At 40.5% G+C, this 14,325-nt stretch overlaps 1 protein-coding gene across 3 annotated transcripts; it reads right to left on the reverse strand.

Moving 5' to 3' along the window:
* Positions 1-564: 564 nt before the first annotated feature.
* On the reverse strand, positions 565-13,115 carry ZNF226 (zinc finger protein 226). 3 transcript variants are annotated; one of them, XM_023190504.2, is made up of 6 exons: positions 13,051-13,115; positions 12,392-12,442; positions 7,855-7,910; positions 6,019-6,145; positions 5,285-5,377; positions 565-2,749 (listed from the first exon to the last, which is right to left on the reverse strand). In XM_023190504.2, the coding sequence occupies exons 3-6, from the start codon at positions 7,867-7,869 to the stop codon at positions 576-578; spliced, it is 2,409 nt and encodes an 802-aa protein (XP_023046272.1). In that variant the 5' UTR covers positions 7,870-7,910; positions 12,392-12,442; positions 13,051-13,115; the 3' UTR covers positions 565-575. The 3 variants fall into 3 exon arrangements, with proteins under 3 accessions (XP_023046272.1, XP_023046273.1, XP_023046274.1); XM_023190505.2 differs by having other exon boundaries at positions 12,948-13,065; XM_023190506.2 differs by lacking the exons at positions 12,392-12,442; positions 13,051-13,115 and adding an exon at positions 8,720-8,774.
* Positions 13,116-14,325: the final 1,210 nt, after the last annotated feature.

The following is a 14,325-nucleotide window of genomic DNA, read 5'->3' on the forward strand; positions in this document are numbered from 1 at the left end:
TAGACGTCTGGGAAGATAGTACCCAACTTGATTAGTGAGGCTAAAGGAGGACAGGATCTAATCACAAGACAATATCAAATTAACATTGGAGAGTTCAGTATTGAGTGGTTTTCTACATTTCAAATGTCTCTTAATCTTATTAAGGCTACTTTCAGGTTTCCTGTTTACAAATTCAAGATATTCTGGAGGTGATCTCAACATATTTTCAAAAATGTTTCCTATTAACAAATATTGAGCACCTGTGAAGTATATGGCAATGGTAAGATTATGTAGATTCAGTAGTGAACAAAGTCTCTGCCTTTATGGAGTTAACATTCTAGTGGACACTTAATTTTGGCATGTCCACCATGTTGTAAAAGGCCTGAGAAAAATCTTACTCTAACACCCCTCTTCTAAATAACATTTTATAAAGGTCAAGGTTCTGACTAAAGCCCTTGCTATGCTAATCATAAAGACTGTTTTGTTGTCTTTGGACCACTGGGACAAGAGGAGCTATGGCTGAAACACTGACTTTAGTAATTTTTTTGAGACTTGATAATTGGAAGAATTCAAATGACACGAGTCTTCACAAAGAATCATTTTATGGATTTTTTTTCCTGTGTGGATTCTCTGATGTTCTTACCACCCCCATTATTTTTATAGGATTTATCACCAACATGAATTCTGTGATGAATTGTAAGATTCGATCGCCAACTGAAGCTCTTACCACATATCTCACATTTATAAGGTTTTTCCCCAGTGTGAACTCTCTGATGAGATTGTAGTTGTGAAGACCGACTGAAGACTTTACCACACATATCACATTTGTATGGTTTCTCTCCTGTGTGGACACTCTGATGAAGTTGAAGACTTGACGCCTGACTGAAGTACTTACCACACTCCCCACATTTATATGGTTTTTCTCCCGTGTGCACCCTCTGATGCATGTCAAGATTCAAGCTCCACTTGAAGCCCTTCCCACACTCATCACATTTGTATGGCTTTTCTCCAGTGTGGACTTTTTGATGGGCTTGAAGATGTGCACTCCGACCAAAACTCTTCCCACACTCTTCACATTTGAATGGTTTTTCTCCACTGTGGACTCTCTGATGGGCCAAAAGATTTGAGGCCTGCCTGAAGACCTTCCCACACTCCTCACAATTATATGGTTTCTCTCCTGTGTGGATCCTACAGTGAATTTTAAGATCTGCTCTACGACTAAATCCCTTGCCACACTCTTCACATTTGTATGGTTTCTCACCCTTATGGATCAGCTGGTGAATCTGAAGTCGTGAGCTCTGATTGAAACCCTGCCCACACTCCTCACACTTAAAAGGTTTCTCTACACTGTGGGCCTTCTGATGGATTTGAAGATATGAACTTTGACTGAAGCCCTTCCCACATATCTCACATTTGTAGGGTTTCTCTCCTGTGTGGACCACTAGATGAACTTGATAATGGGAGTTCCTCCTGAAGCTCTTCCCACACTCATTGCATTTGTATGGCTTCTCTCCAGTGTGGACTCTCTGATGGGCTTGAAGATTTGAACTCAGAGTAAAGCCTTTCCCACATACAGTACATATGTATGACTTCTCTCCAGTGTGGACTCCCTGATGGGCCTGAAGACTTGAAGGCCGACTAAAGCCTTTGCCACATTCCTCACATTTATAGGGTTTTTCTCCTGTGTGGACTCTCTGATGAATGTAAAGATTTGAGCTACAAATGAAGCCCTTACCACACTCCTCACATTTGTATGGTTTCTCTCCTGTATGAACTCTTTGATGGGATTGAAGATGTGAATTCCGACTGAAGCTCTTACCACATGCATCACATTTGAATGGCTTCTCCCCAGTGTGGAGTCTCTGATGGTCCTGAAGATGAGAGGCCTGACTGAAGGCCCTCCCACACTCCTCACAATTATAAGGTTTCTCTCCCGTGTGGACCTTACAATGAACATTAAGTGCTGATCTACGACTGAAACCTTTCCCACATTGCTTACATTTGTATGGTTTCTCTATCACATGGACTTTCTGATGGGTCTGTAGATGAGTGCCCTGACTGAACTCCTTACGACAGTCATCATACTTCAGTTTTTCTCCCACATGTACTTTCTGATGAACAAGAAGAACTGGGCTGTAACAGAAGCCTTTTCCACGTTCAACACATGTAAGAGACTTCTCTCCTGATTGTAACTGCTGATGAAGACCAAAGCTGGAGAGATCACTGAAGGGTTTTTTACATTCATTACACTGGTAAGATTTCTGTCCTGTGTGAATTATGCTATTCTGATCAAATGTCGAAATCTTCATGTTGTCTTTTTCGTAATCATTGGGTCTATAAGGCTTGTCACTTTTGTGTACTCTATGATCATCATGATGTGAAATCCAACTGATGGGATCAACACCCTTCTTACATTGATATAATTTATTTTTTATGGAAATTTGCTGATCTCTGTTCAATCTCTGTGACTCAGTCAGGAATGTCTTCCTCCAAGAATCCTGGGTTCTCAAGATAGGAAACTCTGGATTCCCAGTATCACTGGGACCATCTGCTTTATTTACTGTATAGTTCTCATCTTCGGAAATTTGAACAGACAGTTCTGCCCCTACCTGGCAAGGGAAATCACCTTGTTTGTGAAATTGAGAATTATTGATCATGGAGTCTTGACACCTGGTTAAGTCATTTGCAATTTGTTGCCAGATTTGCCAGCAAGAAAGCTCTTCTGATTCTCTGTCTTGAATAGTTACTAACTTACTTTGATTTTTCTCTCCTGTAAGGACAAATAATTCAGAGAGATAGTGAATTTTTTTGTTCAAAGATTTAAGATTTCACACTGAGGACAGATTAAAAGACTTTAAAGAGCCTCAGGATAGTTCTGCTCATCTTTTTCGACACATTTGAAGTTTCTGGTTTACATACTGACAGAAACCAAGAGATGGTCCACCAAGCTCCCAATTGCTAAGCACTAATGAAATCCATTTAAAAACACAACTACTGACATACTATCTAAATTTTTAATCCCATGTCTTTCCTACCATAATATGGTATCAATAAGGAAAAACATTTTGTAGTGCTCACAGGTTTACAACCACAGCCCAGAAGTTGCTGCGTGGCAGTTATTAATAGTCACTCAAGGAATGTATGCATGTATGAATCCTTGTTTGACTTCTGACATTTCTTCTAACTTCAAATCCAAGTTTAAGTTTGAGCCAGGTCATACAGCAAAAGAGCTTTTACAAGAAAGGTATCTGAGATAGAAAAAGAACTGGAAAGTACAGTTTTGCTGCAAAGTTGAAAAGCTGTACCTGAGGTAGGGGTACACCAAGTGAGTTATTGCTGAAGAGAAAAATCAAAGGTAATAATCACTTGGGGTGAAAGCAAAGCATGAAGACCTATGCACTGGATCCTTCTAAGGCTTTTGCATTGAGTCAAAATTGGAAGGCTAGCAAAGAATGCTGTTTCTTTGAAAGCTAGGTATGGAAAGTTTCTGGATGTAGATACATTTGTCTTTAACAAGAATGTTTTCCAAATTGACAAAGTGGTCTACTAGTGAATCGTGAAATAAATTTAATAGCTTGTGATATTTAGGAAAAAAAAACAGATAAAGTATCATATCAGAATAATCACAAGCAGTAATGGTGTCATTACATAAAAGGCCTTCTAAAGACATACACATAAGCCTACACAATATAAATGTTTGAGAGGCAACAATGTAAGATCCATTTCTTTTTATGAGTGTGGACTTTGGAAGAAGCAAATGGGATGCCAACTGTGCAAACTTTTTAAGGAAAAGGCTAATGCTCATGTCCTGACTTTTAGTTTTACTTTTTCTTTCCTGATATAATGGATAAGGAAATCGAATTTTATTCCCTTCTATGGGGGAATACCTAAGAAATAGAAATAAAAGTCCTTATTTTAAAATATTCCCTCCCTGATGAATATACTCTGCTACAAATACTCAAAGAAAGTCGTAAGGAAAGCACGTTATTCAGTTTGGTTACAACTATGACACTAGGTTCCCTAAGATACGGGTCAACTTGTACAGACAGGCAAACACATGCAAATATACAAACACAGACACTCATACACAAAGAGAAATTAAATTAGGTTAGGCATTCATTGGAAGACAAAAACTATTTTGCAATATCCCTTATTTATGCTGATTTGTTCACCACCTATTAGTTAGCTCCATGGAAGACAGATTTCCATTAACTCATTTATTTATTCAACTAATATTTATAGTGTCTCTGCCATGTACCAGGACTATTCTAAGTACTGAAGAGACAGCAACAAATAGATAAAATTCCTCCACTCCTGGAGATTACACTCCAGTAAGGAGACACAGGTGGTAAGTCACTAAACAAAAGCATATATGAGGTGATGATCAGTGTTTACACACAATATAAGGCAGTGCACAGAGAGTAAAGGAAAATACTGTGTTTTTAATAGGGTGGTCAGAAGAGGCCTTTCTTTTTTTTTTTTTTTTTTTTTTTGAGACAGAGTCTCGCTTTGTTGCCCAGGCTGGAGTGCAGTGGCCAGATCTCAGCTCACTGCAAGCTCCACCTCCCGGGTTTACGCCATTCTCCTGCCTCGGCCTCCAAAGTAGCTGGGACTACAGGCGCCCGCCACCTCGCCCGGGTAGTTTTTTTGTATTTTAGTAGAGACGGGGTTTCACCGTGTTAGCCAGGATGGTCTCAATCTCCTGACCTCGTGATCCGCCCGTCTCGGCCTCCCAAAGTGCTGGGATTACAGGCTTGAGCCACCGCGCCCGGCCTGGCCTTTCTTATAATACTAAAACTGAGCAAAGAACTGAATGAAGAAAAGACCAGAAGGCTTATAGGTGAAAGATTATTTCAGGCAGAGAGAAGAACACACACAGGGCTGTGATGCAGAAGCATCCTTGATAGGTCTGAAAAGCAAGAGGGAGGACAATGTGGCTGGAATTCACAGAAAGAGAGAGTGTATAGAAGATATATTTAGAGAGGTAGTGGGGGATGAAGAGCACACCATGTAGGACTCTGTCAGTCACATTAAGTGGATTTTACTCTATGTAAAATAAGTTACAGATAATTTTGAGCAGAACAGCAACATAGTCTGACACAAGGTAACAAAAACTCACTTTGGCTGCCACTTAGAGAACAGACTGTAAGAAGAGGGGGTGGGAGCAGGGCAAGCGGTATGAAGGGTGTTGCAATAATCCAGGAAAGAGATTTGGCAATTTGGACCAGGTGATGGCAACAAGGCTGACGAAAAGCAAAGCAGATGGACAGTTAACTATAAGAACTCACAACTGTTTGGTTTTTACCTAAATTTCTCTGTCTTTGGGTTGCTGTCGTCATTATCCAAAGCTGCTCATTTCTTTCTATAGGTGATACATCTTGTTTGAAGGGTTGATGCCCTGTGAACATGCCAAATCACAAGTTGAAAATGAACATATTAGAGTTAAAATACACTGGAAATCTGAGTTGCAACTGCATATTCAAGACACTGAAAGTAGTGTTTTTCAAACTTTTATTTAAATTGTGACTCAGTAAAGAAACACCATTTATTTCATGATCCAGACACACATGCATAGATACATATTATGAAAACCAAGTTTGAATAATCTATTTTTAACTATTGTCTGTTTTCATTAAATCTCTTCCCATTGGTCTCACATCAGTCAAGAAATTGGCCAGAGTTTTTGCTGCAGTGTGTGCCATTCTTCCTAAGGAGTTCTAGTATTTTCTACCCTATTTTATTTCATTGAAATCTGCTGGCAGTATTCAATAAATTGGTTTTATAATTCAATAATGGGGCAGGTGTAAAATATGAAAAAGAATAGACAAAGCAGTATTCTGTTCATTTATAGTTCTTCTATAAAACACAAATGAAAAAGACCTAAAATATTCTGTTCAGAAAGACCAGAAACATCCAGTGTCTCTGCATCCCATAAAAATTAGGAAAGTCAGGTTTCCACACTCAGGGAACCATTTCAAGGGCCACAAAGCCTTAAAACTCCAAGGTCACAAAGATACTCCAGAGGGAGGCTGTCCTCACCCACTGACAGCAGGTTCCTAAAATTCTCCACCATCACATCTCGGTACAGCTTCCTCTGGGCAGGGCCCAGCAGCCCCAACTCCTCCTCCGTGAAGGCCACAGCCACGTCATTGAAGGTCACTGCTTCCTACGACAAAAACACATGACCTCAATCTTACAACCAATGTCCACTGGAAGATGGGTAACATTGAGAAGGTGAAAAGAACAGTTGCAAAGTTGTTCTGGATGCCCAGCCGTTTGTAGATTTCCCAGCCCTTCTCCTGTCTTGCCAATGCCATACACTGACTTACCAAAAGTGCTGCTATGAAAAAGAAAGCTTTGTGTGTTTACTGGATGCTCTCAGTGAGTACTCTTATAAGGGAATTTCCTAGAATTGTTACCTACTGAACCTAAAACATTGCCAATTTCCCCAGAAAGGTTTACCAATTTAGTCCCAACAGTGTTTGATAGCACCTGTCTTCCTACTGAGGTGGGAACCACGTGAGCAGTGTTACACGTGGAAATAAACCTAAAGGGCATGTCAAGTTTCTGAATGAAAGACTCTTTCTCTCTGTCCTCCTGTCTTGGTCTTTCACTTGAATATAATACACTGATCCCGGATCTTTAGTTTTCCATGTGAACTTGAGCAGGTTCCTCATTTTTCACAATCCCTTTTCTATTTATGTATAAAATGAAGGCAAAACAAAGAACCTCCTCATAGTTGCTGTGAGGTATCAATATAGGGGCACAGTGTAAGTGCTTGGCAAATCCTTTCCTACCACTAGGCATTTTAAATTAAGGTCACATATTACTTTGACTAAAAAAATATTCAAAGGGAGAAAGACTAGTAAACACACAGGGTATGGCTGAGGCATGGGGAAGACAGAATCTAGCTCTTGGAGTAAAAAAAGTCTAATATTTTTTCTGTGTGAAGCAGTTGTTAAATCTTGACGCACTGTGCCATATTTGAATTTCTATCAAAAAACATCTGCAGTACTACACACAAAACATACCTTCTCAATTCTGAATACCTAATGTTACAGACTTTAAAAGGCAGTATTTTTCAAAATTGATTTTTCCAGAAAAAGTTAAATGCAAGAAAACTAACACTGTAGTTCCTAAAACAGTAAAAATTCTACACTAACTAAATGTCTATATAGAGAGAATAGTTTAAAAACTGGATACATAAATTTGATAGAAATATAACAAAAATGAATATTATATATTGAATTTAAGAAATGTAAAATTATATCTATGTTTTGAATGCAAATATATAATTACGAGTACATACAACGAAGAGATTGCAGAAATAAGGTATTTGTCATTTCTATTAATTTTTCCTTTTTCTTTTTTGAGACGGCGTCTCGCTCTACTGGCCAGGCTGGAGTACAGTGGCACAATCTCAGCTCACTGCAACCTCTGCCTTCCAAATTTAAGTGATTGTCCTGCCTCAGTCAACTGAGTAGCTGGGATTACAAGTGTGTGCCACTACACCTGGCTAATTTTTGTATTTTCAGCAAACACAGGGTTTCACCATGTTGGCCAGGCTGGTCTCAAACTCCTGACCTCAAGTGATCCCACCCCCTGCTTCAGCCTCCCAAAGTGCTGGGATTATAAGTGTGAGCCACTGCACCCGCCCATCATTCTATTAATTTTTCTACTTTTATTTGTAAAATAAAAATGATGAAATAAAACTAAAACCAACACCAGCTAAACTTAAATGGGACAAAATAAGCACCTAGCACACTCAACAGGTCCTCAAATGCCTTGACTCTTACTCGAAAAAGAAAAACCTGGTCCCATCTCTAAGTACTAAAATGGTATTTTTAACAGGTGGGAAAGGCAAGCTCTACTCACCTTGAACATATTCATTTTTAATTCTTCCTTCTGGGGAAGTACAGAGTTCTAAGAAGCTGAACGAGGAAAGAAGAGAGAAATAAATGAAAACTGGGCAAGTATGTTGCTAATCCACGTGGCTTCTCTTTAGGAATTAGCAAAGGTGTGTGCTTCTTGGGGTAGCTGCAGCTTTATGTGGCTTTTAAGCAGATTATGACATGGATCCTAGATATCCATTGACCCCTTTCAGTAGTAGTTCAGAACCAGGCTAACCACACAGTGGCTTCACTGCCCACGTGCCTGTCATTCCACCCTAGTAATTCTTATTCTGAGTATGGTATAAATTGAAATAATATAAGCACAGTAGGCTCTGGAATTGATATGCAAGGGTTATAATCCCGACAGGATACTCACTAGAAGTATCACCTTGGGGAAATTACTAACATCTCTTTGCCTTACGCCTGTCATCTACAAGAGGTAAATAACAACAGTACCAACCTCATCAGATTGCTGGAAGGTAGAAAGCTCTTACAACACAGTCAGGTACCTTATTTCTTTGCAATTGCAATAAGTAGAAGATAGTCTATGGTTTGAAATTATCCTTAAAAATATAATTTCCACCAATAGAATATTATAAGAAAGCTGGAGTTCACAGGTTGTTGCTATGTCACGTGAAAGTGTCTTACAACTTCTGAAAAACATGTTCTGTCTTTCCAATAATTTGCTAACACTGAACTAATAAAACCTAAGATACTGCTATTAAAAAACACAGTTTGACAATCCACACCTAACTTAAATTAAAAAGGCAGGAACCTGGCCAGACACAGTGGTTCATGCCTGTAATCCCACTAGCACTTTGGGAAACCGAGACAAACAGATCACTTACAGTCAGGAGTTGAAGACAAGCCTGGCCAACATGATGAAACCTTGTCTTTACTAAAAAGACAAAAATTAGCTGGACATGGTGGCAGGCGCCTGTAATCCCAGCTACTTGGGAAGCTGAGGCACGAGAATTGCTTGAACCCAGGAGGCAGAGGTTGCAGAGAGCTGAGATTGTCCCACTGCCCTCCAGCCTGGGTGACTAAGACTCTGTCTCAAAACAAAAGAAACAGGAGGAACATTACTCTATATTGTTACAAATAAAAGAATGTGTAATAAATAAATAGGTGACAAGAGAAAGCTCCTATAGTAAAACAGATAAACTAATAAAGGTAGAATGAAAGATAACTAAAACATCATCAATAGATGCTAAAAACTGGTGAAAGTTTGGTGAGGAATAAGACAGCTACATAGTCTCAAAGTATTAAGTGCAAAAGGAAAAAGGTAACCTGGCAGACATTTTATCCAAAAAAACAAAGTGGAGACCACTAGTGGGACAAACCCACAAACCAACATTTGACTTCTCCTATGATGCACTGAGAAGGATGCCTACTTTGATGGCATCTCTGCTGACAATGCATAGCTTGAATTTAATCATGAATAAATATTAAGGAAACAAAAAAAAGAGCATTTTACAAAATAATTTCTCAATACAAAGATATCAAGAGCAAAAAAGAAAGTCTGAGGAATCATTCTAGACTAAAGGTGACTAATGAAACAAAAACAGTGCAATGCATACAATTAGATGGGAAACTCACCTGGGGGAAGAAATGACTTTCAAAGTCTTTAATGGGAAAAGGGAATAAATTTAAATACAAACTGTGCATTAGATAACAGTAAGTTAGCAATGTAACTAATTTCAGTTTGATCACTATCTCTAGCTTGCTCTCAAATGCTTCAGCAAAAAGACAAAAACAAAATGTAAGTATGACAAAGTTGTGAAAGCAAAAAGACAAAAAAAACAAAAACAAAAACAAAAAAACTGCTTTGACAACTAACAGCAGCAACAGCCAGAACCTGGTGTTTTCAACTTGTCAACAAGAATGAGACAGGTGAAAAAGAAAAAAACAAGACAGCTCATAACACAGAGAGAAATACATTCTACAATGACAAAAATAGCCAAATAATTGCCTCTTCCATCTAACATGACCACTTTGTTATTAGTAACAACTCCAGTCTCATTATTTCCCCACCTCCTACATAAAAATTAAAACAGCCTGATCAAATTGCTGCTGCTTCTTGACAGCATCCAATCCAGAACAAACCCATAGCCTAAAACTCTCCCTAACTCAGCTAACATAAACCAAAACCCTATAACCAAGCCTCTCCTAATTGCCTCCTACCAAGACACCCCATGCATGTGTGGGCTCCTTGGATGCAGCAAGCTAAAACAAACTTAACTGTCTTCGGTTACAGGTATGTTCCTGGTGATATCTGGCTGATGATGGTCATTAACAGAGCAAACAGGCAAAACATAAACAACTGATGAATCTGGGTGAAAAGCATATGAGATTTCCTTATACTATTATTTTTGCAGCTTTTCTGTAAGTTTGAAATTATATTAAAAAAAAAAAAAAATAGTTGGCTGGGCACGGTGGCTCATGCCCATAATCCCAATACTTTGGGAGGCCGAGGTGGGTGGATCACCTGAGGTCAGGAGTTTGAGACCAGCCTCGCCAACACAGAGAAACCTCATCGCTACTAAAAATACAAAAAAATTAGCCGGGCATGGTGGCGGACGCCTGTAATCCCAGCTGTTCAGGAGGCTGAGGCAGGAGAATCACCTGAACCTGGGAGGAGGAGTTTGCAGTGAGCCAAGATCATGCCATTGCACTCCAGCCTGGGCAACAAACGTGAAACTCTGTCTCCAACAACAACAACAACAAAAGTTAAAATAGGAAACAGTCATTAATCACAATAATAACGATGACGTGATGATGATGACAACTATGGCAATAATATCAAACGTTAAATTAACAATAACTAGGTAGCTAATCTTCCCACTTCAGACAGAAGGCCTCCAGAACGAAAGATGGCAAGGAATCTACTCCCCAAAGCCTGGGAGAAATAGATCTTCAGGACACTAAGTCCCTCCATTGTGACTCTAGACTTGCCAGCTGCCTTCTACTCATGTCATGGTTTTTGCAAAGAAACTTGACAGTTAATATTTAGTGGGAAAGAAAAATCACTGGACTGAGTAGGGTTCTCGTATGGCCAGCTCAGTTTTATCTGTGACATCTGGCAGGGTCAGTTTTCTAGTCCTGAGTTTCCAGATAAGACCTTTTCCTGAGCTTCTCAAACTTTAACTTGCACCTTAATTGCCCTGGGATCTTATTGAAATGCAGATTTCTGGGTCCTATCTGCAAAAATGCTAAATCAGAAGGTCTTGGGTAGGGCTCAAGAATGGGTGATGCCAATGTTGCTGCTTTGTGGACCACAGTTTGAGTAGTGTTGCATTGTACTCAGTCCCGCCCCCCAAAAATACCCCTAATAAACAGAAACATATACAAGAAAAACTTGACAGAAAAGCACTAAAACTATAGTTGTTATCTTTATACCCTAAGGTCATGGCGAATTTACATTTTTAAAATATATTTCTGTATTTGCATGATTATGTGTTACCTCTATTATTTGAAACAAATAAAACTAATAATTGAGAAAATTATTATTATTATTTTTCTGAGATGGAGTCTGGCTCTGTCACCCACGCTGGAGTGCAGTGGCGCCATCTCGGCTCACTTCTAGCTCCACCTCCAGGGTTCACGCCATTCTTCTGCCTCAGCCTCCTAAGTAGCTGGGACTACAGGCGCCCGCCACCACGTCTGGCTAATTTTTTTATTTTTTCTATTTTTGGTAGAGACAGGGTTTCACTGTGTTAGCCAGGATGGTCTCGATCTCCTGATCTCGTGATCCACCCACCTTGGCCTCCCAAAGTGCTGGGATTACAGGTGTGAGCCACCATGCCCGGCCAAGAAAACTATTTTTAAAAACTCTTTTCTTTTTTTGAGACAGTCTTGCTCAGCTGCCCAGGCTGGAATGCAGCAGTGTGATCTCAGCTCACTGCAACCTCCCCTCCCGGGTTCAAGCGATTCGCCTGTCCCAGCCTCCCAAGCTACTGGGATTACAGGTGTTTGCCACCACGCCCGGCTAATTTTTTATTTTTAGTAGAGATGGGGTTTCGCCATGCTGGCCAAAATGGTCTCAAACTCCTGGCCTCAAGTGGTCTGCCCGCCTCAGCCTCCCAAAGTGCTGGCATTACAGGTATGAGCCAGCGCGCCCAGCCACTATTTTTTAAAACTAACAGAATAGCCCAAACCTTGAGTGAAGTCCCAACCTATTTTCACATGATACTAGCCATTTGCCTATGGCTCATGGAGAACATACCAAAGAAAACTCAGGTCTAAACTCAGACTGTCTCGGTTTCAACGCTAGCTCTGCCTCCTACTAGCTGGGTGGCTATCACCAAATAAGTTATGTTCTTATGTCCCAGTCTTCTCGGAAAAAGAGTATCACTTCACAGAGCCACTGTATAGTGGAAAGGTGTTCATCTGTATAAACCCCTTAGAATCGAACTTAGCAACTAACGCTAAATTATAATCACTTCTCATGCCCAAATACATGACCCACACATTCTCTGACTTATGTGAATAAAACAAGAATAGTAACAAGTCTTACTCACATGGGGTTCTGCTGCCTCCTCCTCTGTGCAGTGCTTTTTGAGAAGTCAGGGCTGGGGAAGAAAAAGGGGCTGTGAAATAACTAGGATTGTGTCTCCATCCCCGATACATCACAGTGGCATCTCCCAGTACCAGTTAAAAGCAACCCTCTCCTTCCTAAAAAGAGGTCAGGAACAATCCAGCTTCATGGGCTCAGAGGAGTTCGCTACAAAATGGGAGTTTCTAGGGAAATTTTAGTCGTACTGGTAATTCACGTGCCAGGCAGTTTTAAACTTTTTGTACTACCTCGTTTTCTCTCAAAACATTAGGAAGGTATGGCTTTTATTTTCCTTCAGAACAGCAAACGAAGGCACGGGGATTAACTAACTCGCTCAGTGTGATACTGTATGAAGTGGGAGGGCTGGCTCATCAGGTGGGGGAGTCACAATGAGAGAGCTAACAGCCCGAGAGACCTTCAAAACCGACGAAGCATCACCCCAACCGCACGAAGCCAGTACGCCCCCAATGCAAACAAGCTCAGTCGAGGGAAACGCAAAAGAGCATCCTAGCCCCTCAAACCTCAGCTCTTTGCCGCTACTCCTTTTTATCTCCAAACAAAAGACCGCTAGTTGTTGACACAAGCGCATTTCGAGAAAGCCTGAAAGGTTCCTGAGAAGCTGACCTGAATCACCAGAGCCAGGGAAAAGATGGCTGCTACGTCGTCTTCCTGGACGGAAGTACTTGCAATTATCAAGAGCACAGGGACTACACTTCCCAGAATTCCACAGCACTGCCTTCCTCGAGCCGGAAGTGCCTACAACTACCTGGAACGACTGGACTGTAGTTCCCAGAATTCCAGGGGAAATGTTTACAGTCTTGCTGTAGCTGAGGTATGTGCGAGTACGCGGAGCTCCGGACTACATATCACAGAATGCTAGAGTTAGGGGAAAAACAGAACAGTACCGCCCTCCTGGACTACACTTCCGAAATGTCCAAGCCTTCTGATGTGGAAGTACCTTCTGATGTGGTAGTACTCAACTACCTTGAGCGCCTGGTTTTCATTTCCCAGAATCCCTCACTTCTCTTTAGGTATTATTATGGTCTGAGTGTTTTATGGCCCCCACCAAATTCATGTTGAAATCCTAACTCCCAAGATGATGGTATTAGGAGGTGGAACCTATGGGAAGTGATCAGATCAAAAGGGCAATGCCCTCACGACTAGGATTAATGCTCTCTTAGAGGTGGCCTAAGGGAGCTCCTTCGCCTCTTTAGTTATGTGAAGACACAGCCAGAAGGACCATGTATGACTTAGAAAGCAGGACCTCACCAGACACTGAATCTGCTGGCACCCAATCTTGGGCTTATGTGCCAGCAATTCCACTCCTAAGTAAATACCCAAGAGAACGGAAACATGTCCACACAAAAACTTGTTCTAAAAAAGTTCATAGCAGCATTAGTCATAATAGTCAAAAAGTGGATATGACTCAATGTCCATCAACTGATGAGTGGATAAACAAAATGTGGTCTATCCATATAATGCAATATTTAGTAATGTGAATGAACAAGATATTGATTCATGTTACAACATAGATGAACTCTGATGACATTATGCCAAATGAAAGAAGCCAGACACAAGAAACCATATGTGGTATGATTCCATTTGTATCAAATGTGCAGAATAGGCAAATCCGTAGAGACAGAAAGTAAATTAGTTGTTTCCAGGCCTGGGGAGATGTAGTTGGGAATGGGGAGTGACTGTTAATACGTAGGGTTTTTTTTTTTTTTTTTTCTTACTTTTTTAGAGACAGCGTCTTGTTATGTTTCCCAGATGAAGTACAATGGCTATTCACAGGCATGATCATAGCACACTGCAGCCTTAAATTCCTGGGCTCAAGTGATCCTTCCCCCTCAGCCCCCTGAGTAGCTGAGACTCCAGGCATGCACCACCACACCCAGC

Source organism: Piliocolobus tephrosceles, chromosome 21 (genome assembly GCF_002776525.5).
Source record: "Piliocolobus tephrosceles isolate RC106 chromosome 21, ASM277652v3, whole genome shotgun sequence".
In the NCBI taxonomy this organism is placed as follows: Eukaryota; Metazoa; Chordata; class Mammalia; order Primates; family Cercopithecidae; genus Piliocolobus; species Piliocolobus tephrosceles.